Below are 23,754 nucleotides of genomic sequence, written 5' to 3'. Positions count from 1 at the left end.
GTTTTCTAAAAATATATTCACCTGTGTTCAGTGAACCTTATTCCCAAGCAAACATGTATAGGGTTGCATGTTAAATCAGGACATAACAGTACTAAATAGCGATGTGCCATTAATTTTCGAACCTTAATAAGTTTATGAACCCACAGCACAATTCAAAAACTATTACTGCTAGCTTTAAAATTATGTTTTAACCTGAAAAAAACTTAATTATGGCAGCTTGAAGAAATTAAGGCATCACAACTTACCTACATGTATTTAAAATTTTCATCCAAAACACAATGTACATTATGGTGTGTACAGTTTTTAGATCAAGAACCCAGTTTTAACAATGAATTTTAAATAATAATAATAATAATAATAATAATAATGTACAGAAACACTCTCCTGTCTATTTTGAGTTATCATCTAATTGTTGCCTATTTATATATATATATATATATATATATATATATACACACACACACACACAGGCCACTCTGAGTCCCCTTCAGGTTGAGAAGGTTGGGGGTACAAATATGGTAAATAAACAAATAAATTGATGTGATGTCTGCACATTCTGAACTCTTCATTTATGGCACACAAGATTTAATACAAGTAGACATTAAAATTTTCTTTTATTAAATTGAACTTCAATCTGAAATTTAGGCTTGACTTGCCATAGGAAGATGAAAAAATCCTGAGTTTCTACAAGTTTCCCAAAATAATTAGCAAAGTTCGGATTCTTCTAATCATAAAAATGTGATTATGCATATCAAAGAAAGTGAATGTTTAATATAATGGAAGCAAATATTAACTGTAATACACCATATAATTAACTACTATTTTAAGTACTGGCAATGACAAGAGAAGTACAAAGTACTCTCAAAAGACACTTCTATAGGTAATGTTTTTGAGATTGTAATAATGCCCTTCCTCACATCTAAAAGAAAAGGAATTTGCATTTCTTAACATTTCAAAATATACATGTACAACTTACCATCACAGGTATGACCATTTTAAGCGAGGACATTGTCCTAACAGCTTCAACAGCACATGTTGTTCAATTTTGTACAGCTACACTCAGAGTAAGTGTACAGAGGACTGCGCTCTTGCATGATATTAGATGGATTTCTCTCATCTTCTGAATTATACCAATAATAGTAAATTTATTTATAATCTAGATGAGGATCACTGAATTAGTCATTTCCTTTTACCAGTTATGTTTGCAGTATCGGATTTGACATGTTGCCTAATAAATATGTACCCATTTAGCATCCCACTAAAAAGAGAATTACATCTTTCTAAAATCTTATCTTTAAATTATTTGTATTGATACAGAGCAAGCGGGAAAAGCAAAATTACGTTTTAAATTATTAAACACAAAGCTTTAAATCAGGGGTCCTCAAACTTTTTAAACAGAGGACCAGAGGTCGCTGTCCCTCAAACTGTTGGAGGGCCGGATTATAATTTGAATAAAACATGAATGAATTCCTATGCACAGTGCAGATATCTTATTTGTAGTGCAAAAAAACCCCTTAAAAACAATACAATAGTTAAAATGAAGAACAATTTTAACAAATATAAACTTATTAGTATTTCAATGGGAAGTGTGGGCCTGCTTTTGGTTGATGAGATAGGATTGTTGTTGTTGTTGTTGTTGTGCTTTCAAGTTGTTTCAGACCTGGGCTGACCCTGAGCAAGGGCTGGGTAAATGACCTTGGAGGGCTGTATCCGGTCTCCAGGCTCTAGTTTGAGGACCCCTGCTTTAGATACTGTGTTTTACGCTCAACTCAAAAGCACTAATTAAAACTTTATCACATGATTTTTCATTAAAGATGTAATGCTATCTGTGTTTTACACAGGAGTTCATCCCATTACAAACATGCCTGCCTATTTCAATATCATGGGCAAGTATATTGTAAGAAAAGGCTGCTTTATAACTATGCATGCTAATGCATATACTTGGACTTAAATTGTTATCCTATGACTAAAAACAAGCAATGCATAAACCCTCAAGCAAAAAACTAATGGGAAAACTGTCTTGCTGACTGAAATTACAAAGGAGTACATTAAAAGGCAAGGTGCTCAACAGACAAGGCCAACTTGTGCACAATAAGAGCTATCCTTTGAGACATGAGATATCTTCTTGAAGATGTAATATTTAATACAAATGTCTTTCATTGTCACCCCTCTTTAAAACAATTTTCTCATATCTCAAAGTGCCCTTTCATACACTCAATTTTAGCAATATGACCCCACTATAACTCCCACGGCTACAACCAATTGAATTTGTAGTTTTATGAAGCACTAGCCCTCTTTGACAAGAGAATTCTAAATACCTCTTCTTAAAAACTACAAATCCCAGGATACTACAAGCATGGAAGCATAGCACTTAAAGTGGAATCATAGCGCAACAACCATGTAGTGTGAAGGGGCCTGAAACTTGTAATATGATAGCAAGTCTTTTTTACAATCACAGCTAATTATTTCCTGGTTGGGGCAGTTCTAAAAAAGAGGGGGGGGGGGACAAAGGTAATGAGAGATACAAACCCAAGATTTAACATCAAACAAGAACTTTTAAAAAATCATCTTATGGTTGTTTTCTTTCTGAGGGCCCTTCCACACAGCCATATAGCCCAGGACCCTTCCACACAGCTATATAATCCAGAATATCAAGGCAGAAAATCCCACGTTATCTGCTTTGAACTGGGTTATTTATTATTTATTTATTTATTTACATCGCTTCTACTCCGCCCTTCTCAGCCCCGAGGGGGGACTCAGGGCGGCTTACATGGGCAACAATTCAATGCCATAATATCAATACAACAACATAAAATCAAGTACATAAAAAATAACAATAACATTAATTAAAATCACATACTCATATACTAACATAGTCGCCTGATTAAAATCACATATCTGTTTCCTATTGCCATAATCCTGTGGTCCGGTTCAGTGTCTAAGTGCTGCTAAGTCCACTAGCCGAAAGCCTGACTCCAAAACCACGACTTTAGTTTTTTCCTAAAAGTGAGGAGGGTTATCTGAGTCCACACCGCCATATATCCCAGTTCAAAGCAGAAAATGTGGGATTCTATTCAGCTGTGTGGAAGGGCCCCCGGAATATCAAGGCAGAAAATCCCACAATATCTGCTTTGAACTGGGTTATCCAAGTCCACACTGAGATAATGTGGAATTTTCTGCCTTGATATTCTGGGATATAGGGCTATGTGGAAGAGCCCCGAATCCACACTGCCATATATTCTAGTTCAAAGAAGAAAATGTAGGATTTTATTCAGCTGTGTGGAAGAAGCCTGAGAAGGCATGCATCCACATTGTAGAATTAATGTTTGACAGCCCTGTCAGGGCTCAATGCTATGGAATCCTAGGAGCTGTAGTTCAATGATGCACTAGGGGCCCTTTCACACAGCCCTATATCCAGGAATGTCAAGGTAGAAAATCCCACAATATCTGCTTTGAATTGGAATATATGGCACTGTGGACTCAGGGGCCCTCCACACCGTCCTATATCCAAGCATATCAAGGTTGAAAATCCCACAATATCTGCTTTGAATTGGAATATATGGCACTATGGACTCAGGGCCCTTCCACACAGTCCTATATCCAAGCATATCAAGGTTGAAAATCCCACAATATCTGCTTTGAATTGGAATATATGGCACTGTGGACTCAGGGCCCTTCCACACAGTCCTATATCCAAGCATATCAAGGTTGAAAATCCCACAATATCTGCTTTGAATTGGAATATATGGCACTGTGGACTCGGGGCCCTTCCACCCAGTCCTATATCCAAGCATATCAAGGCAGAAAATCCCACAATATCTGCTTTGAACTGGGCTGAGTCCATACTCAGATAATGTGGGATTTTCTGCCTTGATATTCTGGGATATAGGGCTGTGTGGAAGGGCCCTTTGGAAGAGAAAGCTGAAGACCTTGTAAAACTACAACTCCCAGAATTCCAAAACTGCTTCATCGATAAGAAGAGGTCCATCTACACTGTGGAATGAATGCAGTTTGACACCACTTTATCTACCATGGCTCTATCCATACTGTTGATACAAAGGAGGGACATCTTCTTGTTTTCTGGTTCTTGTCGTTGTTCTCATAGCCATGCTATGAAGCCACAGAAGCAGAGAGACAGAGAGAGAGAGAGAGAGAGAAAGGAAGAGGGAGGCGAGGAGGCCGGGCATCTTTACCTGAAAATCAGCCAGAATCATTTCTCTGTCCATGTTGGACGCCATTACAACCGGCGGCGTCCCTTCCTCCTGCCTGGACCGTGCACCTGGAGGCGGCTCAAGGGGTGAAGGGGGAAGGAAGGAAGGAAGGAAGGGAAGAAGGAAGGGCTATGGGCTCATCGAAGGCAGCGAAGGCCAACCCTGGCGGACTGGGCCTCGGCCAGCCCCTCTCTCTCCCTCCCTCTCCCCAGAAAGCCGAGCCTCGGCAGCCCTCTCGCCTTCCTTCCTGCCTGCCTGCCTTCCTGCCTCAGCGCCGCCGCTCAACAAGGCGAGCAGGCTCCACAGCGGCTTCCTCCCTGCCCTGGCAAGCGGCTGTCGCACATTTTGCCTGTCATTGAGGTCGCAAAGCGGCGCTTTCCGGCCGCCACGTGACTCGGGCTCCTGTCAAATGTTGGCGAGGCGAGCGCAGAGGGGAGGGAGGGGCAAGCAGAGCAGGAAGAGCGGCCCTGCTGCTGCTACAGCAACCCGGGGGGCGGCGGCGCGACTTGCGGGAAGAGCCTCCATAAATAAAGGGCGCGCGGTCGAGAGGGAGCGGGGACCAGAGAAAAGGACTGCGCGCGCGCCGGGAAGAAGTGTATGTATGTATGGGGAAGGAGGAAGTGCATATTATATTGAAAAGAATTGTATATAGGATGGGGGGGGGGGGTAGGATTCCATGTTATGCTTTGCTGGTACACCCATCCCTCCGCATCCACGGATCCCACCACCCACGGCTCCAAAATACTCCAAATAGAGTCTCAAAAGCAAGCCTTGGTTTTGCCTTTGTATATAACAGGTGCCATGGGGTATAATGGCTTTGGCTCTTTACCATTTTATATTGAATGTCATGGGACTTGAGCAGGCATGGGCAAACTTGGGGGTTTTGGACTCCAACTCCCACAATTCCTGTTTTGGAGCTCAACTCCCACTATGCCTAACAGCCACAGGCCCTTTCCTTTTCCCCCTCAGCTGCTTAAGCTGAACTGCATTATATCGTCAGTGTAGAACAGGCATAGGCAAACTTGGGCCCTCCAGGTGTTTTGGACTCCAACTCCCACCATTCCTAACAGACTCTGGCCCCTTCCTTTTCCCCCTCAGCCGCTTAAGCTGAACTGTATTATATAGTCAGTGCATTGAACTGCATTATATAGTCAGTGAAGGACAGGCACAGGCAAACTTGGGCCCTCCAATGTGTACCCTCTGAAACAGCTCAGGAGAGTTTGAATTTGAAGTCTGTGACCTCTGACTTTTGTATCTACTGCAGTCCTGGGCAAACTTGGGTCCTCCAGGTGTTTTGGACTTCAACTCCCACTATTTCTAACAGCCTCAGGCCCCTTCCTTTTCCCCCTCAGCCACTTAAGCTGAATTGCATTATATAGTCAGTGTAGGACAGGCATAGGCAAACTTGGGGCCTCGAAAGTGTATCCTCTAAGACAGCTCAGGAGAGTTTGAATTTGAAGTCTGTGGCCTCTAAGTTCTGTATCTACTGCAGGCCTCAGCAAACTTGCAAACTCAGCGGCTGAAGGGAAAAAAGGAAAGGGCCTGAGGCTGTAAGGAATAGTGGGAGTTGGAGTCCAAAACACCTGCAGCCTCCAAGTTTGCCCATGCCTGGACTTAAGCATCAATGGATTTTCCCCTGGAACCAGTCTCCCACCCTCCTCTATCTGGGGTACATCTACAATGTAGAATTTAATGCAGTTTGAAAACACTTTTGACTGCCATGGCTCAGTGCTATGAAATCACCGGAGTTGCAGTTTTACAATATTTATAACCTTCTTTGCCAAAGAGTACTGGTCCCCCACCAAACTGCAAATCCCAGGGTTCCATAGCACTGAGCCATGGCAGTTGAAGTGGTGTCAAGCTGCATTCATTGTACAATGTCGATGCACTTATGGACGACTTTTCTGCGTCCTTTTTGCCACGGCAGAAGGAGCTTAAGAGGGAACAACGACAACAAAAACAGTTCCATCCTTTAGAGCACTGGTTCCCAACCTGTACTCCATGGAGCACCGGTGGTCTGCAAAAACGAAAATATGGTCCTCAGTCTCACCATTACTACACAGTTGCCTCGAAACCACGTGACGAGAGCAACTCGTCTTGCAAAACCCTCTTATAGTGCCGAGGCAACTGGGAAGTTGGGAGGGGAGAGGCTGACTACCCACAAAAGATTACTACTACCACATCACCTCTAGATTATTAAATATCATTTTCTGTGGGAGAACAAATGGCGACTACTGGATGGCTTATGTTATGTATTGGAAACTACAGCTGATGTGGTCAATCCAGTGAAATTTTCTGAATCAGCCCCCCAAATAACCAAACCAAATCTAAAGTTGACCAAAATCTGATCCGTAACTCTTTTGGTACTAATGTTGGAGAATGGCCTCTGGTCAAGAAATGGTTGGGAACCAGTGCTATAGAGTGCAGTCGGTTTCTTAGAGTTAAATAAAGGCTGTTCTCCCATTGTTAGGCATAGTTGTTACTGAAATTGGTCTAAGATACATCCATATTGTAAAAGCAGTGGGATTTGCCTCCCAGTTAGTGGGATTGAAGTATTTGTAATTAGAGATAGTATGCCTCTGTTTCTAATAATAATTGCTTGTGTGTTACTGTGCACAGTGCTACCTCAATTCCCTAACACCAGATTGTGTCTGATCCCGTAAGTTGATCTAAGGGCCTTTCCAGACAGGTCCTATATCCCAAAATCTGATCCCAGGTTTTCTGATTATCCCAGATTACCTGACAGTGCAGACTCTTATAATCCACTTCAAAGTAGAAAACCTGGGATCAGATCCTGGGTTATAGGTTCTGTCTGAAAGGGCCCATAGTCAGCCCTGGTTAGTGCTTGGATGGGAGACCAGGCACAGTATGTCAGAGGAAGGAAATGGGAGAACCAACTCTGAGTATTTGTTGCCTAGGAAAAACCTATGAAATTCATGGGTGTCGTCATGTCCCACACTCTACTGAGTCCTGGGTTTATGGACCAATTGTCAAGTCCTAGGATATAGGTTTGCTCCCCTCTTCTTTTTCTGGCAGGATTTCTCTGAATATTTTTTGCACAATGAGTAAAAGGCAGGAGGACATACCGCTGATGGAAACTAGGCCTGTTTCGAATGAAAAAAAGGCAATGGAGCAGCACCTTTCAGACTAGTGTGTTACCATGAGCTTTCATGGAGATCACTCCGCTTCTTATTTATTTATTTATTTATTTATTTACTACGCTGATATACCGCAATTCTCAGCCTACTGGCGACTCATTGCGGTGTACAACATAGAAAAAAGGTGCAGAATACAACATACAATAAAACAATCCACAGTACATAATTATCAACATCATCAAAACATCAACCTTACTACAATACCATTCCGAGTCGTCTCATCGTCCAATTCACAATCCGATGCCATTTCCGTTGTTACATTCCTATGGTCAAGTTACCAGTCATTGCACTTCTATTCAAAAGCCTTCTTAAACAACCAGGTCTTCAGCTTCCTGCGGAAGATCAACAGGGAGGGGGCTAACCTGATGTCTACAGAAAGGGTGTTCCACAGCCGAGGAGCCACCACCGAGAAGGCCCTATCTCTCGTCCCCACCAGCTGTGCCTGAGATGCAGGCGGGATCAAGAGCAGGGCCTCCCCGGAAGATCTCAAAGTCCTCGTGGGCTCATAGGCCGAGAGGCGGTTAGTTAGGTATCTTAGGCCAGAACCGTTTAGGGCTTTATAGGCCAGTGCCAACACCTTGAATTGAGCCCGGTAGCAGATCGGCAGCCAGTGGAGCTTGTACAGCAGGGGGGTTGTATGCTCCCTGTTCCCCGCTCCTGTTAGTATCATGGCTGCCGCACGTTGGACCAGTTGGAGCTTCCGGGCCGTTTTCAAGGGCAACCCCACGTAGAGAGCGTTGCAGTAGTCTAAACGGGATGTAACCAGAGCGTGGACTACTGTGGCCAAGTCAGACTTCCCAAGGTACGGGCGCAGCTGGCGCATGAGCCTAAGCTGTGCAAATGCTCCCCTGGTCACCGCTGAGACCTGGGGCTCCAGGCTCAGCGATGAATCCAGGATCACACCCAAGCTGCGAACCTGCGCCTTCAAGGGGAGTGCGACCCCGTCCAGCACAGGCTGTAACCCTATACCCTTTTCGGCCTTGCGACTGACCAGGAGTACCTCTGTCTTGTCTGGATTCAATTTCAATTTGTTTGCCCTCATCCAGACCATTACAGTGGCCAGGCACCGGTTCAGGACCTCGACAACCTTCTTAGTAGCAGGTGGAAAGGAGTGACAGAGTTGGACATCATCTGCGTACAGATGGCACCGTACCCGGAAACTCCGGATGATCTCACCCAGCGGCTTCATGTAGATATTAAACAGCATGGGGGACAGTATAGAGCCCTGAGGAACCCCACACGACAAAGGTTGTGGGGTTGAACAGGTGTCCCCCTATAACACCTTCTGGGACCGACCCTCCAGGAATGACCGAAGCCACTGTAAAACAGTGCCCCTGAGACCCATCCCTGCAAGGCGTTCCAGAAGGATACCGTGGTCGACGGTATCGAAGGCCGCTGAGAGGTCCAGCAGCACCAACAGGGACACACTCCCCCTGTCGAGCTCCCGGCGCACAGTGGGTGGGGCCAGATATCTGTTGGGACAGCCCCATGGTTGCCATGGCAGACATGAAGTCCTGAGCCGCTCCTGAAAGGGTCGCCTCGGCATGGACATTGAAGTCTCCCAGCACAAGGAGCCGTTGAGACTCCAATGCCAGGCTCGAGACCACCCCTGCTAGCTCAGGTAAGGAGACTGTAGTGCAGCGAGGTGGGCGGTACACTAACAGAATCCCTATTCTGTCCCGGTCACCCACCCTCAGGTGGACGCATTCAAAATTTGTTGACTGCGGAATGGGGCCCCTGGTCAGAGGGATGGAATCTCTGTAGACCACTGCGACCCCGCCTCCCCGCCCTCCGGATCTCGGCTGGTGCTACACGGAGAAACCTGGTGGGCAAAGCTGGGTCAAATTCACGCCTCCAGCTTCGTCCAACCAGGTCTCCGTGATGCACGCCAGATCTGCCCGCTCGTCCAGGATTAGATCTTGGATGGTAGTAGTTTTTCCGTTGACAGATCTGGCGTTCAACAGCACCACCTTCAATCCAGAGGGACCACCACCCCGGTTACACCAATTTACCATATTAGGAGACCTGTCTGGAATTACTAATGTAGTTGTGCGGTCCCTAGGCCGAATTAATGGTCTCCTTTTCCGCCTCTCCCCCTCCCCACCACGACTTCTATGGGGGCCCCTCAGCTAGTGGAACACCTCCCCTCCTCCATGCCGCAGTCCATTTCCATGACCTTAATTGCTGTCCCATTGTTGGTTGTTTGGTTTGTCAAGGTCTTACTTTGCCATGTTTTTCCATTCCCTATATTCCCTCCCCCTCCCGCCTTATTGTTTCCCACAGACTCCAGTCCGTTTCGTCCCGTGTCCCTTCCATAAATAATTAGCACCAAAAATAATAAATATAGGGAAATAGGGGACCACATAAGTAGTGGTGGTAAATTACGTGCACTGGAGCCGACCTTAAGGTGCAAGTTCTTAACGTGCAAGGAACCCAAATCTAGCACTGAGCGCTACCTAAAGTGCGATTTTAAGTGCAAGTTCTTAAAGTGCAAAACCAAGTCTAGCACTAGGCGTTATCTAAAGTGCGGCATGGAGGGAATGGAATAAGTTAAAGTGCTGAGTTGGAAGTAGCAGCAAGTAGGGCTCGGAAGCAATAAAGTGCTATGCTAGGCAATTCGTAAAGAAATTGTAAACAATTCTGCAAGAGTATTAATGACTCTTCTTCAGATGCATTATATACATGCATGTTCACATGAAAATAAAAATGAGTCTTAAAGGTGCTGCAAAGTGTGTGTTTTTTTCCCCAGCTGCTCTGTTTTCCTTTTTATGCTACATCTAATACTGGTAGGGTTTCGCGGTATTTTAACTAATCTGCTGCACAACCTATTCATTTTTTTCTGGTTTCTGGAACTGTTGAAGATGCAAGGACTCTACCTGGAAAATATGGTCATGTTAACTGACCATGAAGTCAACTGACAGTAGGGTCCAGTATTATAGACCACCAGAGTGATAGCTATTATATGGTGCATCACTGGATAAGCTCAGAGAAGAGTTACAAATAAGATAGATTCTGTAGGTTTGTTTTTAAGTTGAATTTATTTGTAAGTCGAAACAGGTATCTTTTTAAAGTGTAACTCAAGCCAAATACATACATACATATATATAGAGAGAGTTTTAGGTAGCATAGGGAAAGCTTAACACCCCTGTCGTGTTTGTTTTGCTGTCTGTGCCCCTGTTCAGAAGATTTCACCTTTCTTTCTGTCCCTGTGATAGTTTAATTTTGAATAATTTGGCTTGGTAGTGATAAAGCTTCAGTTGAGACACCTTTTCCCCATGATAACTCTTTCAGGAATGATTTTCCCTTCTGAGAGGTAGATTGCTCTCACTTCCTGTTGTCACACCTCCATTCTTAACTATGAGTCATTTATGAGTCGGATGTTTGTAGCTCAGGGACTTCCTGTACTACCATAAGCTTTACATCTTTTGAAAAGATGGGTGTCACTAAATAAGGAAAGGATAGAGGAATGACAGACCCAAAATATACAAGATGGCTCCCCCTCCTTCCATTACTGTACTTAAAATTAGTACCAGACATAATATAATGGTCTTCTATTTTTTTTATGCCCAGTTTTTGAATGCCCTCCACTTGGAGGCCTGGTTGTTGTCCCAGGTGATTTTTTATACATATAAATAAGGGTCTTTTCTGTTGGTGGTACTAAAGTTACTGTGTTTCCAACAATATGAAATATGGTGTATCAGTGAAGAGTCCACCAGAGAAAACAGTCTGCCATTGAAACTGAAAGAAAAAGCTGTAAACATCTCCTTTTTACTCTCAATTCTTTGCTCATGCCCTTACTGAAGAGGGAATAATCTCAGTTACATAAATCAAATCCTATTGATTTTTACAAACTTGTTTTTACATGACTGTGACTTGATAGATTAACACATCACACCAGAAACCTTACTAAGTGCTAGAAGAGCAATGGTCAAGTCCCTGGTGTGTTTTACTGAAAATAGTAGGGTATGTATAGGGGTGTGAGTTGATACCAACTGAAATAATGCTTTTTACAGTTTTCAGTTTCAGCCATATTTCCTTTTTCCATTCTGGCCTAATGGTGTAACCCTGCCTTTGTGGAATGAATGCGATTACCAAGCTAAGTGACAGCTCACTGTCTCCCGGTTTCACACATATTTCCTGACTATTATCAGCGAGGCCAGATTTACCTGCCAAGCAAGCTGAATTTGTCAAACAAAAGCGCTTTGTTTACATGGCTATTATATCCATGTATGAATGCAGCCATGCACTGTTAAGGCATAAAAAGGGGTTAGCAACAAGTCTTCAGTGCAGACAAGAAAATCTTTCTGCTCAGTTTGATTGGCATCTAAACAGTCTCTCTCTTTCTGATAATTTAAATGTGAATTAGTACTTTGGTTGAAACAAGTAAAAGATTTAGCAAGCTTTCTGCTTTCCAGGTGTGTGCTTACACGTATAAGCACAGAGGACCAAAACAGGAGTTCCCAATGCAACATGTGTTGTTTAGATAAAACAAAGTACAGGCAGTCCCTAAGTTACAAACATCTGTCTTATAAACAACTCATAGTTAAGAACAGGGGCGAGTCAATGGAAAGTGAGAGAAATCTACCCTTTGGAAGGAAAATTATCATAGGGAAAAGGTGTCTCTGCTGAAACTTTCTCATCAATCCTTGTTTCCACAACAAGCCAAATTTTTCAAATTCCAATTTTCTCAGGGACAGAAAATGAGGTGAAATCTTCTGAACAGGGGCACAGACATCAAAACAAGTACCACATGTGTGTTAACTTTTCCCTGTGTGATCTAAAGCTAAAGAAAATATGTATCTGGCTGGAGTTACACTTTAAAAATGTACCTGTTCTGACTTACAGGCAAATTCAGTTTAAGAACAAATCTACAGAACCTATCTTGTTCGTAACTTGAGGCCTACCTGTAATGGGATTAATAGTGCAGACAGGGAGATTTGCAAAAAAACAAGAAGAATTTCACCATGAATCATTTCAAATATCACTGGAGCACTGTGACTAAAAAGTCCTAACTGATAACAATGTTACCTCTCTGGACCACTGAAACATCATGTCTAGGCCAGTTAAAAATTATTCTGCACTTCAGCCCTGAATATGGACGAACGCAAAGCTGAACTCTATTTACCAGCCAATTATGTGGATTTTTTTCATGCCAGCACAGCCTCCATTTGGAATAAGTGTACCACGTGGCATGGAGTTCCTAAATAACTTTAGGCTAAGTAACATAAGTGGCATATAAATAATATTGCAACACAGAATCCCTTCAGACCACTTTTGTGGGGGTGATATAACACTTGAGTTAGTTCTAGAGTATAAACTTAGCAAGGACAAAAATAATAGCTTTTGAAATGTCATTGACAGTAACATATTGATGAAGACCAAATAACTATTAACACAAGTCTGAGATAAAGTTGTGCAGAAGCACCAATCATAGCTTAGGTTTTTTAATGCAAAAACTGTCAACTAGATCAGGACTTCTTAAACTTTTTTCCTATTGCTAACCTTTCTGCCTGAGATGTTTTACATGACCCCAGGTAAGTCGATATATAAAATAGATGTAAAATCAGATATTCAGTGATAATAAATCAGCATTTGCAAAGCTTGTTAAACATACAGATTTTTCCACAGCTGAAGCATCTTTTGCAGAGTCCACTGTAAACACTGTACAACAGATTCATGTAAATGTCTAAAACAGCCACTAGGTGGTATTCAGAAACTTTTTATTGTTGCCAAATTGTTTGAAAACCCAATATTGACCTAAGGGCACCCCATCTGGGGTCAGAACCCACACTTTAAGAAGCATGAACTAGATGACCCACAAAGCCAAGCTTATGAATGAATGGCAAGAATAAGGCCATTGCTACAATAAACCCATTCAAACCCTTTAAATTTTTTAGAAGAGCATATAGGAAACATAGAAAACATATGAGAAAAAATTATTTGATCTACTTAGACCAAAACTGAACTTTTTGGACTTTTCCAAAAATCTATGAAGAGCAAACTGCTCATAAATCTGAGAACACTGTCCCCGTGGTGAAGCATAGCGGTCGGTGCATGACATGGAGATAGTTTTGATTGCGACAGTGAAAATGGTTGATATTGAAGGCCAGGAGATATCAAAACAAGTATGAGATAAAGTCGTGCAGAAGCAGCAATCATAGCTGACTTATATTTTAAATAATACAAAATATGAAGATTTCTGAGAATGTTATTAAATCTATTATTATACAGGGTTAGTCAAAATGCATAGGCCAAACATACATACAATTGTATGTATGTTTGGCCTATGCATTTTGACTAACCCTGTATAATGTAATGGATATGGCTCAACCACAATTAAGTAAGGGCAATTTTAGATTAAAACCTGTTTGAATCTGCAAGGAACTGCAGGGTCAGACCTTCCAGCAGGAACCTAAATATTGTGGGAATGTAACATTAAGGTGCTTTAAAAATATGAACATTATTGTTTTAAAATGGCCCAGTGACAGCACCGGGACTGTGGCGCAGCTGGCTGAGGGTCAGCTGCATTAAGATCACTTCTGACCAAAAGGTCATGAGTTCGAAACCAGCCCGGGTTGAAGTGAGCTTCCGACCAATTGTGTAGCTTATTGTCAACCTTTGCAACCCGAAAGACAGTTGCATCTGTCAAGTACAAAAATTAGGTACCACCTATGTGTGGGGAGGCCATAAAAAGGACTCTAGCAAAGCACTCCAGCAAAGCATGTGGGGGGTGCAGAAGTACTTCATCAGTATCGGAGATGGACGATGAATGCAGCAGCTCCCCTAGCGGCCAGAAAAGTGGAATGTTAAATAGCCTCTGACTGTCTGTCTATATGTGTTGTGTGTCTTTGGTATTGGATGTTTGCCATATATGTGTACATTGTAATCCGTCCTGAGGCCCCTGAGGGGTGAGAAGGGCGGAATATAAATACTATAAATACATAAATAAAGCCAAGACCTCCATTCAGTTGGGAATCTGTGTCAGGACTTAAAAGTTGCTCTTCACCAATAGTCCCCATAGAACCTGACAGACCTGGAGTGGTTTTGCCAAAGAAAAATTGGTAAAAAAGCATGACCCAGATGCAGAGAGTTAGTACCGAAGAATGCTTGCAGCTATAATTGCTGCCTTAGTGATTGTACTAAATATTAACACAGCAAGATAGATACTTAAGCAATCAACAAAATGGCAATTTATTTTTGTTTACTTCACTTTTGTGCCACAATAAAAATATGTTTTGCATCTTCAGTGTTGAGCATCTTGTGCATATCAAGAAGGAGGAAAGCCAATTAAATCCATTTCAAATCCAGGTTGTAACATAACTAATAGGAAAATCAAAGAAATGTTTGCGAATAATTCTAAATTGCACTGTAAACTAACAATCAAAACAATACATGGATTGGAAATGCCTGGTGCCACATGTAGTGATTTTTATTAAGAATATTTAACTTGCTCTTACACACAAGTTTATAAAAACATGGGGAGTAGGAAACATCTTCAGGGACAAATTTCAAAAAGATCCCCCAAAGGAGAAAAATTATTTCTGATATAAATGTATATACCGTACATGTCAGTTAGCTTTTATTAGAACTGACAGGCAATACAGTAATTACCTACTGTGTGCTGCATGTTGTAAATTGCCTCCATTAGTATTTGGCTTTAAATATATTTTGGATTATGCACAAATAAGTGTATCTTTAACACAGAAGTCTGCCCACACTTTATTACAATGTGGTTATTTAAATCAAACAATCAAAAGACGTTTGAAAAAGTTTTGGAAATTGGGTGAATGCCATTCAGTTCCTGTCAGGGTCTTAAAACAGTTGCATTGTCAGTATTGCAATATCACCCACAGACATCAGCTATCACTGAATATTACAGCTCCTCTGGGCAATACAGAAACAGCCATTGGGAAGCAACTAAACGATTGGAGTGGGCCCAAAACACAAAGAGTGAAATAAAATGAAATGCACATGCATTATATAAATCATATAGAGTCTGGTGAACAGTAAAAGCAGATGTAATGGTTTCTCGTCTTCTCCTTTAAAACTAATGGTTTTCCAGAAAGTAAAGGATACATAATTTCCCTTCTAATTAGATGGGAGTGACCGTTGTGGTTTCAGGTTAATTTTGTGCTATTAACTGCCACTCCTTGTTTTCTTACCTCATTCCTGTCACTGATAATTACTATAACAAATCTTCTTGGAGGGATTGTATTATTCAATGCTTAGTGTAGTTTGTCTGCCAGCTATGCAAACTGGAGGATTCTTGGACCTGTGGTTCCATAAAATCAATTTTCTAGCACATCATGGTGCTAAACATATAAGAATGTGAGAAGAGCTCAATTGGATGAGAACAAAGGTTTGATTCCAAGTTTCTGTTTCCACCAAATGTCCACAACAACCTTTTATACTGAACATGGAAACAATAGGTACCATCTGGCCCACATTGCCTGGCAACTAGTATTCAGAAGCATAGTACATACCGGTATACCACCAATGGTAGCCTGGATTCTTTTATTAATTTTCTTAATAGCCTTTTATGGGTGCATCTGCAATGCAGCTTGACACCACTTTAACTTGCATGGCTCAATGCTATATAGTCCTGGTAGTTGTAGTTTGGTGAGTCACAAGCACGCTTTGGTAGAGAGAAGCTTAAAGACCATGTAAAACTACGCTTCTCCTTAATCCGTCGCATTTGGCCATGGCAGTTGAAGAAATGGCAAACTGCTGTAATTCTGCAGACATAGATATGCACTCTATGTCATTTCAGTTTGTGGCCATCATCTTGTGTAGTGAACTCAGGAGTTTAACTATGCAAAGTGTGAACAAACGCCTTAAAAATACAGTACTGAATCACCCATAATTTAGTTTTGGTAGATGACTTTTATCTCTATTATTGTGACACAGACAAATACTGCTTACTTCTTTCCATGTCATGCATAATTTTATAGAGGTCTAGCACATGACTCTTTACACACTTGTTTCCTGACATTAAATTCCCCGGATATTATCACCTTTACTTACAAGAGAGTTGTTCAAGCCCTTGACTATTTAGTTCCTTTTCTATACTTTTAAAAATTCTACAATATTCTTTTTGATGTGATGAGTACCTAAAAAGCCCTCGTTTAAATATATATATATATATATATATATATACACACACACACAGAAAATTTATGAATACTGTAAACAAAAATATATATTTTTTCAAAAGAAATATGAAAATTTCCATTTCTTAAAAGGCAAACCAAAGAATTTCTCATCTTAGTAACATAAAAATCCATTTGTATTTAATGTGTACCCCAGTCTACAACATATAAATAATTTATATTAATTTATTCCAAGTTATTCATTTTCCATCTTGATGATCCAGATTCTGCTTCAGATTCAATTTATCTTAAATGACTCCCATTTGTTCATCATATCACTTGTGCCTTCAGGTAATTTCTGACTTATAACAACCCCAAAGTGAGCCTATCACAGTTTTCTTGGTAAAGCTTTTCTGAGGCTGAGAGCCTGTGACTTGCCCAAGGTCACATAGTGCGTTTCCATGGAGGAGTAGGGATTCAAACCAAGACCTACAGAATCAGAGTCAAATACTTAAACCACTACACAATTTCCTAGATTCAATCCAAAATAAATATCATTTTCTCTGGGTAGTGGAAGGGTCAGGGGTTCTTTTGAAGAAATTAAGTTACTAATGTGTCATGGTAAACTCCTCATCCTTGCTTACATGTACCTAAACATAGGCAAGATGGCAATGGAGCTGTTTCTGCACCCTTTGTGCTGAAAGCATTAACACTTTAGGGATATTTATTTATTATTTATTTCAAACATTTATACCCCGTCCTTCTCAACCCCCAAAAGGGGACCCATGGAAGAGAGAAACTCAGGTTTGTGAAAGCAAACTTCTGGAGAAGAAGCAGGACTGAAATGTTATTTATAAAAAAATACTGTTAATAGCAATGGGAGTCAAGATGTGTTGTCATTTCAGTCACTACACGTGTTATATATTAATAGGTAAAGGTAAAGGTTTTCCCCTGACTTGAAGTCCAGTAGTGTCTGACTCTGGGGTGTAGTGCTCATCTCCATTTCTAAGCCGAAGAGCCGGCGTTGTCCGTAGACACCTCCAAGATCATGTGACTGGCATGATTGCATGGAGCACCGTTATTATTATTATTATTATTATTATTATTATTAAACTTTATTTGTACCCCGCTAGCATCTCCCGAAGGATTCGATGCGGCTTACACAGGCCGAGGCCTCAACACACAACATAACAGTAAATCTAAGCAAATCAAACAAATTAAAAACAGAATAAAGCAAAATAAACAGCAGGCACAATACACTAAAACACAATAAAACTGGGCCGGGCCAGAGAATGGGTACAAAGATTAAAAGTGCTGATGTGACAGGAGGTGTATATAGGGCTTCTAGGGCAAGTGCGATGTGCGATGTGCAGCAATCATTGGTTCTGATAAAGTGCTTATGGGACTTGGTAGTGGAGATTTCCTAATCTGGGAAGGCGCATCGGAAAAGCCAGTCTTCAAGTTCTTTCTGAAGACAGCCAATGTAGGGGCCTGTCTAAGGTCTTTGGGGAGGGTGTTCCAGAGTCTGGGGGCCACCACGGAAAAGGCCCTGTCCCGCGTCCCCACCAAGCGCGCTTGCGACGCTGGTGGGATCACGAGCAGGGCCTCTCCAGATGACCGAAGTGAACGTGTGGATTCGTAGATGGAAATGCGGTCACGCAGGTAGGCTGGTCCCAAACCGTTCAGGGCTTTGTAGGTAAGCACCTGCACCTTAAATTGGGCTCGGAATATAAACGGCAGCCAGTGGAGCTCCTTGAACAGGAGGGTTGACCTCTCTCTGTAAGGGGCCCCCGTTAGCATCCTGGCTGCTGATCGTTGGACCAGTTGGAGCTTCCGAGCCGTCTTCAAGGGCAGCCCCACGTAGAGCGCATTGCAGTAGTCGAATCTGGAGGTGACCAAGGCATGGACCACTCCGGCCAGATCCACCTTTGCGAGGTACGGTCGCAGTTGGCACACGAGTCTCAATTGTGTGAAAGCCCTCCCAGACACCGCCGACGCCTGAGCCTCAAGCGTAAGCGTTGAATCCAAGAGGACTCCCAAACTGCGGACCTGTGACTTCAGGGGGAGTGTAACCCCGTCCAGCACAGGTTGCCACCCTATACCCCGGTCAGGTTTACGATCGACCAGAAGGACCTCTGTCCTCATCCTCCTCATCCAGATAGACACAGCGGCCAGGCACTCGTCCAGCACCGAGAGGCCTCCTTGGAATTAGGTGGAAAGGAGTAGTAGAGCTGTGTGTCATCTGCATAGAGATGGCACCTAGCTCCAAACTCCGGATGACCTCTCCCAGCGGTTTCATGTAGATGTTAAAAAGCATGGGAGACAGAATAGAGCCTTGCGGGACCCCACAGGTCAACGGCCAGGGATCCGCGCAGGCGTCTCCCAGCTTCACCATCTGGGATCGACCCTCCAGGAAGGATCGGAGCCACAACAAAACCATGCCCCCGAGACCCATCCCAGAGAGTCGTCCCAGAAGGATACCATGATCGATGGTATCAAAAGCCGCTGAGATGTCCAAGAGAACCAACAGAGTCACACTCCCCCTGTCCTGCTCTCTACGGAGGTCATCCACCAAGGCGACCAAGGCTGTCTCGGTACCGTGACCAGGCCTGAAACCAGATTGTGACTGATCTAGGTAGTTGATGTCATCTAAAAAGCCCTGGAGCTGGGAGGCATCCACCCGCTCCAACACCTTACCCAAGAAAGGAAGGTTGGAGATCCCACCGGAGCGGTACCTATTGATCTACTCACATTTGCATGTTTTTTAATTGCTAGGTTGGCAGGAGCTGGGGCTAGTAGTGGAAGCTCACGCCACTACCTGGATTCGAACCTGCGACCTTTCGGTCAACAACCTCAACAGCTCAGCGTTTTAACCCGCTGCGCCACCAGGGGCTCCTATATATTAATAGCTTGAACCTATTTCCTCAGATGTAGGTCTCAAAGAACTGGATTATTCCTAATGAAACATGCATAGAATTAGCCAGTAAAGCTTCCGTTTTTGACACATCAACAAATTAATATGATTTGAGGCTGTCAGTAAAGATAGTGCAGTTAGTAATGTTGAATCCTTGCCTTGCTTTTTAAGTATTAATGCATATTACTTCAAAACCTCTCTCTGCCACTTATGAAGGCCTTGTTGCTCAGGGCCCTTTCATACAGCCGTAAAACCCAGAATATCAAGGTGAAAAACCCACAATATCTGCTTTGAACTGGGATATCTGAGTCCACACTGCTATATATTCCAGTTCAAAGCAGATAATCTGGGGTTTTATTCACCTGTGTGGAAGAGGCCTCATTCTACTGAGTCAGGCAGTGGATTCAGATTTGCATTACATGTTTCTCTAAAGATGCTTGCAAGTTAATTATAGGGCTGCACATTGTTTGGGTCAGCTTTTATGTCATCTCTTTGCCATTGCTTGCAAGAAAGTAGTACTATAAAGGAATCAAGCACCTTGACAATGGAAGTGTTCATCTGACATATGTGATCCTTATGAGCAATTAGTACACACTGTTTTCCCAGGAGATGTCAACACTGGGAATGGATTTCAGGAAAGGAATGTTGTCAGTGCAGAAATCCCAAACTGTATCATGCCTTCTTTTATCTCAGATGATAAGGAGGAGAATGATGATAATGTATTTATAATGTTCTTTTCACCAAAGGGCGGAACTACAACATATACAATCAAGGACAAGGACTACAACACATCACCACAAATATACATGAAATGAAATCTCCAACACCAACTAGACACCACCCATCTGATCAGCCTCAGACACAACTTAGAAGCTTAATCTGTTGAATAATAAATAATAATATTTATGTATATCCTGTTTTTCTCCCAAAAAAGGGACCCAAAGCGGCTTCCAACATATCAAAAACAGTATAAAATCAACAGCAATTAAAGACATATATAACATATGAAACATCAATAACAGGTAACATAATCATAAACAGACATTTAAAACCCATAAATAAACATTTATCATGAATCAAAGAGAAAGGTCTTAAACCTCTTACAAAAACAGATAAGATCCCCCACCAGCTGGAGGTCCAAAGGGAGACCATTCCACAGATGACCTTGAAAGGCTCACAGCCTTGACAGAGAGATGAGCATTGGTGGGACACACAAATAATACTCTGGCTTCATCTACACTGCCTTATAATGCAACTTGAAATTGCATATATGATCAGTATATTTATTTATTTATTTATTTAATACATTTATATATAGGCTCATATAATGCAGTTCAATGCAGTAAAATTGTGTTATGTGTATCTACACCAGGCATGGACAAATTTTGGCCTTCCTGGTGTTCTGGACTTCAACTTTTACAATTCCTGACAGCCAGTAGGAGTTGAAGTTCAAAACACCTGGAGGGCCAAAGTTTGCCCATGCCTGATTTACAGTGGCCATATGATGCCGTTTCAAACTGCATTATATGGCCATGTAGATGGGGGTCTCTGTCTGCAGGTCTTTGATTCCTAGGTGGTACGCAGGGAGATTATACTCAGCGCCTTAAATACCAGAACCTAACGTCTGAAATGGGCCCTGGCCCAAACTGGTGTCCTGTGTAGAGATCTACAGGGAAAAAAACACATGTATATTTAACTTGGACAACACAGTTTGCATCAACATTGCAAACAAGAGCAAGCTCCATGTGCATCTTTATTATTTTAAAAACTGCACATTCCAAAGTGTGAAAAGACTGTCAATAAAACACAGCTTCATATTCTCTAGCTGTAATTCTCATTCTCAGCTATTACTGAATAATGTGCAAGTAGCCATATGCATTCAAGAAGATTCTTTGTGGGCACATTGCACAACTCTGCAGCAGGGTAACCTACAATAAAAGTAGAAACAGAGTGTTGTATTTTTATTTCAATCAAAACTAAACTTAAACCATTATTTGATCCTACTAACTGAACCTGAACTGGAGTTGAACCAAATGAGAGGGGAGAGCAGTGGCAAGGCACTTTGATCATCTATTAGGAAAGGTTCAGTTGTTTACTCTTCCAATCGTATATGAAAATATTGTTAAAAGCAAGTATAATCTTGTTTTCATTATAAAACATGACTACAAATAATGAATAGACACCAGACGGCTACTAGAGAGGTCTGCATCATTATAATGAGAGCAGAAGGCAACTGGTCTGGAACAGAAGAACTGGAGAAGGAAAGTGGTACAAGATGCACGCTGCATGCGACAGCAAGCCTGAGACGCCAATGGCCTGCACTCAGATCAGGGTATTACACTGTCTGGCCCCAGACAAGACCAAGAAAATAAGAGGGCTTCAAGTTAATGTACATTTCCTGTACATTCATTACTTGGGCACAGATCTGTTTCAAGCCAATTCAGGCACAGGACGTAGCTAAGTGATGGGGGAGGAGACCATTACCACTGCAATAAGAATTCAGTCCTTAATTAAATTTTCCTTCAGTCCCCAAATTTCTGGCATTGCAGAAAACGAGTGACTGAAAATCATTCACTCCTAGAAATCTATTTGCTGTGTTTGCATTCCCTTTTTAACACTGCAAGGCCCTTCTCTTTGGAGACATACAGTTGATAAAGTTACAATACAGTAATTTTGTATTGGTGGAACAGATACTGTATATGAAGTTTCACTTATGCACAATTTCACATACGGTATTCACTTTGAGCTGGGCCCTCTGGTGGTGCAGTAGGTTAAACCACTGAGCTGCTGAATTTGCTGACCAAAAAGGTCAGCAAATTAAAAAAAATTGAATACAGGGAGCAAAGTGAGCTCCTGCTGTTAGGCCCTAGCCTTTCGAAAACATGCAAGTGTGAGTAGATCAATAGGTGCTGCTTCTGCAGGCAGGTAACGGTGCTTCATGTAGTCATGCTGGCCACATGGCCTTGGAAGTGTCTATGGACAATGCTGGCTCTTTGGCCTAGAAATGGAGATGAGCACCACCCCCAGAGTCAGACTGGACTAGATTTAATGTTAGGAGAAACCTTTACCTTTACCTATTCACTTTGAGACTTAAACTACACCCTTTTCTCCTACACCTTTCCCATTGAGAATAATATTGTTCCCTATTTTCTGAGGTTTTGTAAATCCATGCAAAGTCTGGGAATGTATCCTCTGCAGATAAAAGGATTGTATTGTAACAAAAGAGAATAAGACACCGAAGGAAATTTTAATTGGGATAGGCAGAATTCATATTGGGAGATATGCCCCCATTTCCCCCCTTTCATAACTACAATCTTGGGCCTATCCCCAAATGTTTTGCTAGTGAAGCGAGTGACAAAAACAATTCCCCATAATACTTGCTCCTACTCCCACCTCACTGGAGTTCTCAACATCTTTAACAATATGTTCCAGTTCTGTGATATTTCAGTTATATATATACCCTTGAACTACTTTCCACAAATAGTCAAAATGACACTATTTCCCCACACTCTTTCTTTCAGCTTTCTCTGACCAAAAACAGAACTTGAGACCTCAGAATGCACTTGAAACAGAAACGGAAAAAAAATCAAATATCCGTGTTGAGATGACTCCTTGTGCTTTCAGATTTTAAATTCATAACAAAGTATTACAACTCGTAGCAGATAGGACCGCTAGGCCATTAGGCACAGTGAGTCTCTTGGCTCAGGCAACAGATGCTGGGGTGGTGCCACGCCCTGTTGCCCTGAACCTGGCTGAAGAAGAGATCTGTGTGACTCACATGTTCATTTCTGCACCTCACAGCTGACCTGACGCAATCCTTTTCTGCAGCGAAGGACACTGGCAATCCAACTGGCTTCTGCACATGAAATTAGGAGGGTGGGGGACCATCATATCTTTGAATCAAACAGCAAAATATCTTGGGCCACTCCTAGTAAGTGTAAAAATTAGACTGGCAACTTAATGGAGTTTGCATTAAATTGCATTACAATGGATTTGCATTACATTCAATTTTCTGGTACCAGAAGTGTGCTAGAACAACAAGACATTCTTCTCTTCTCCCTGCCTCTCAGTCCTCTATGATAAAATTTGTTTGCCATGCTGACAAAGTGGATTTGGGGGATTCACAGGGGAGATCCTGCAAGATGAGGGGAAATCACACATCTCTTCCACTGATGAATGCAGTTCCAAGAAAAGAATTACACCATTGGATCCAACCACAGAGAACAGTTACAGGCCTGATGTTTGCCTGCCTAAAGGAAAGCATCATGTATAATTAACTGAGTGGCTTACACTTTGACTTTGGTTCATGTGACCTCTGCCAGTCAAAAATCAGCATTATAATTATTGTTCTGCAGTGAGCTAATCCACATTAATGCCACTTT

At 42.1% G+C, this 23,754-nt stretch overlaps 1 protein-coding gene across 1 annotated transcript in view; it reads right to left on the bottom strand.

Moving 5' to 3' along the window:
* The window catches only part of FAF1 (Fas associated factor 1), a 212,434-nt gene extending 207,832 nt beyond the window's left edge, over positions 1-4,602 (bottom strand). Inside the window, exon 1 of the mRNA XM_060773485.2 lies at positions 4,194-4,602. Coding sequence (XP_060629468.1) covers positions 4,194-4,238 — 45 coding nt within the window. The 5' untranslated portion in view covers positions 4,239-4,602. The remainder of the gene's footprint in view (positions 1-4,193) is intronic.
* Positions 4,603-23,754: the final 19,152 nt, after the last annotated feature.

Source organism: Anolis sagrei, chromosome 4, assembly GCF_037176765.1.
Source record: "Anolis sagrei isolate rAnoSag1 chromosome 4, rAnoSag1.mat, whole genome shotgun sequence".
NCBI lineage: Eukaryota > Metazoa > Chordata > Lepidosauria > Squamata > Dactyloidae > Anolis > Anolis sagrei.
The sequence above is the reverse complement of the archived record's forward strand: the minus strand, read 5'-3'. Positions and strand labels throughout refer to the sequence as shown.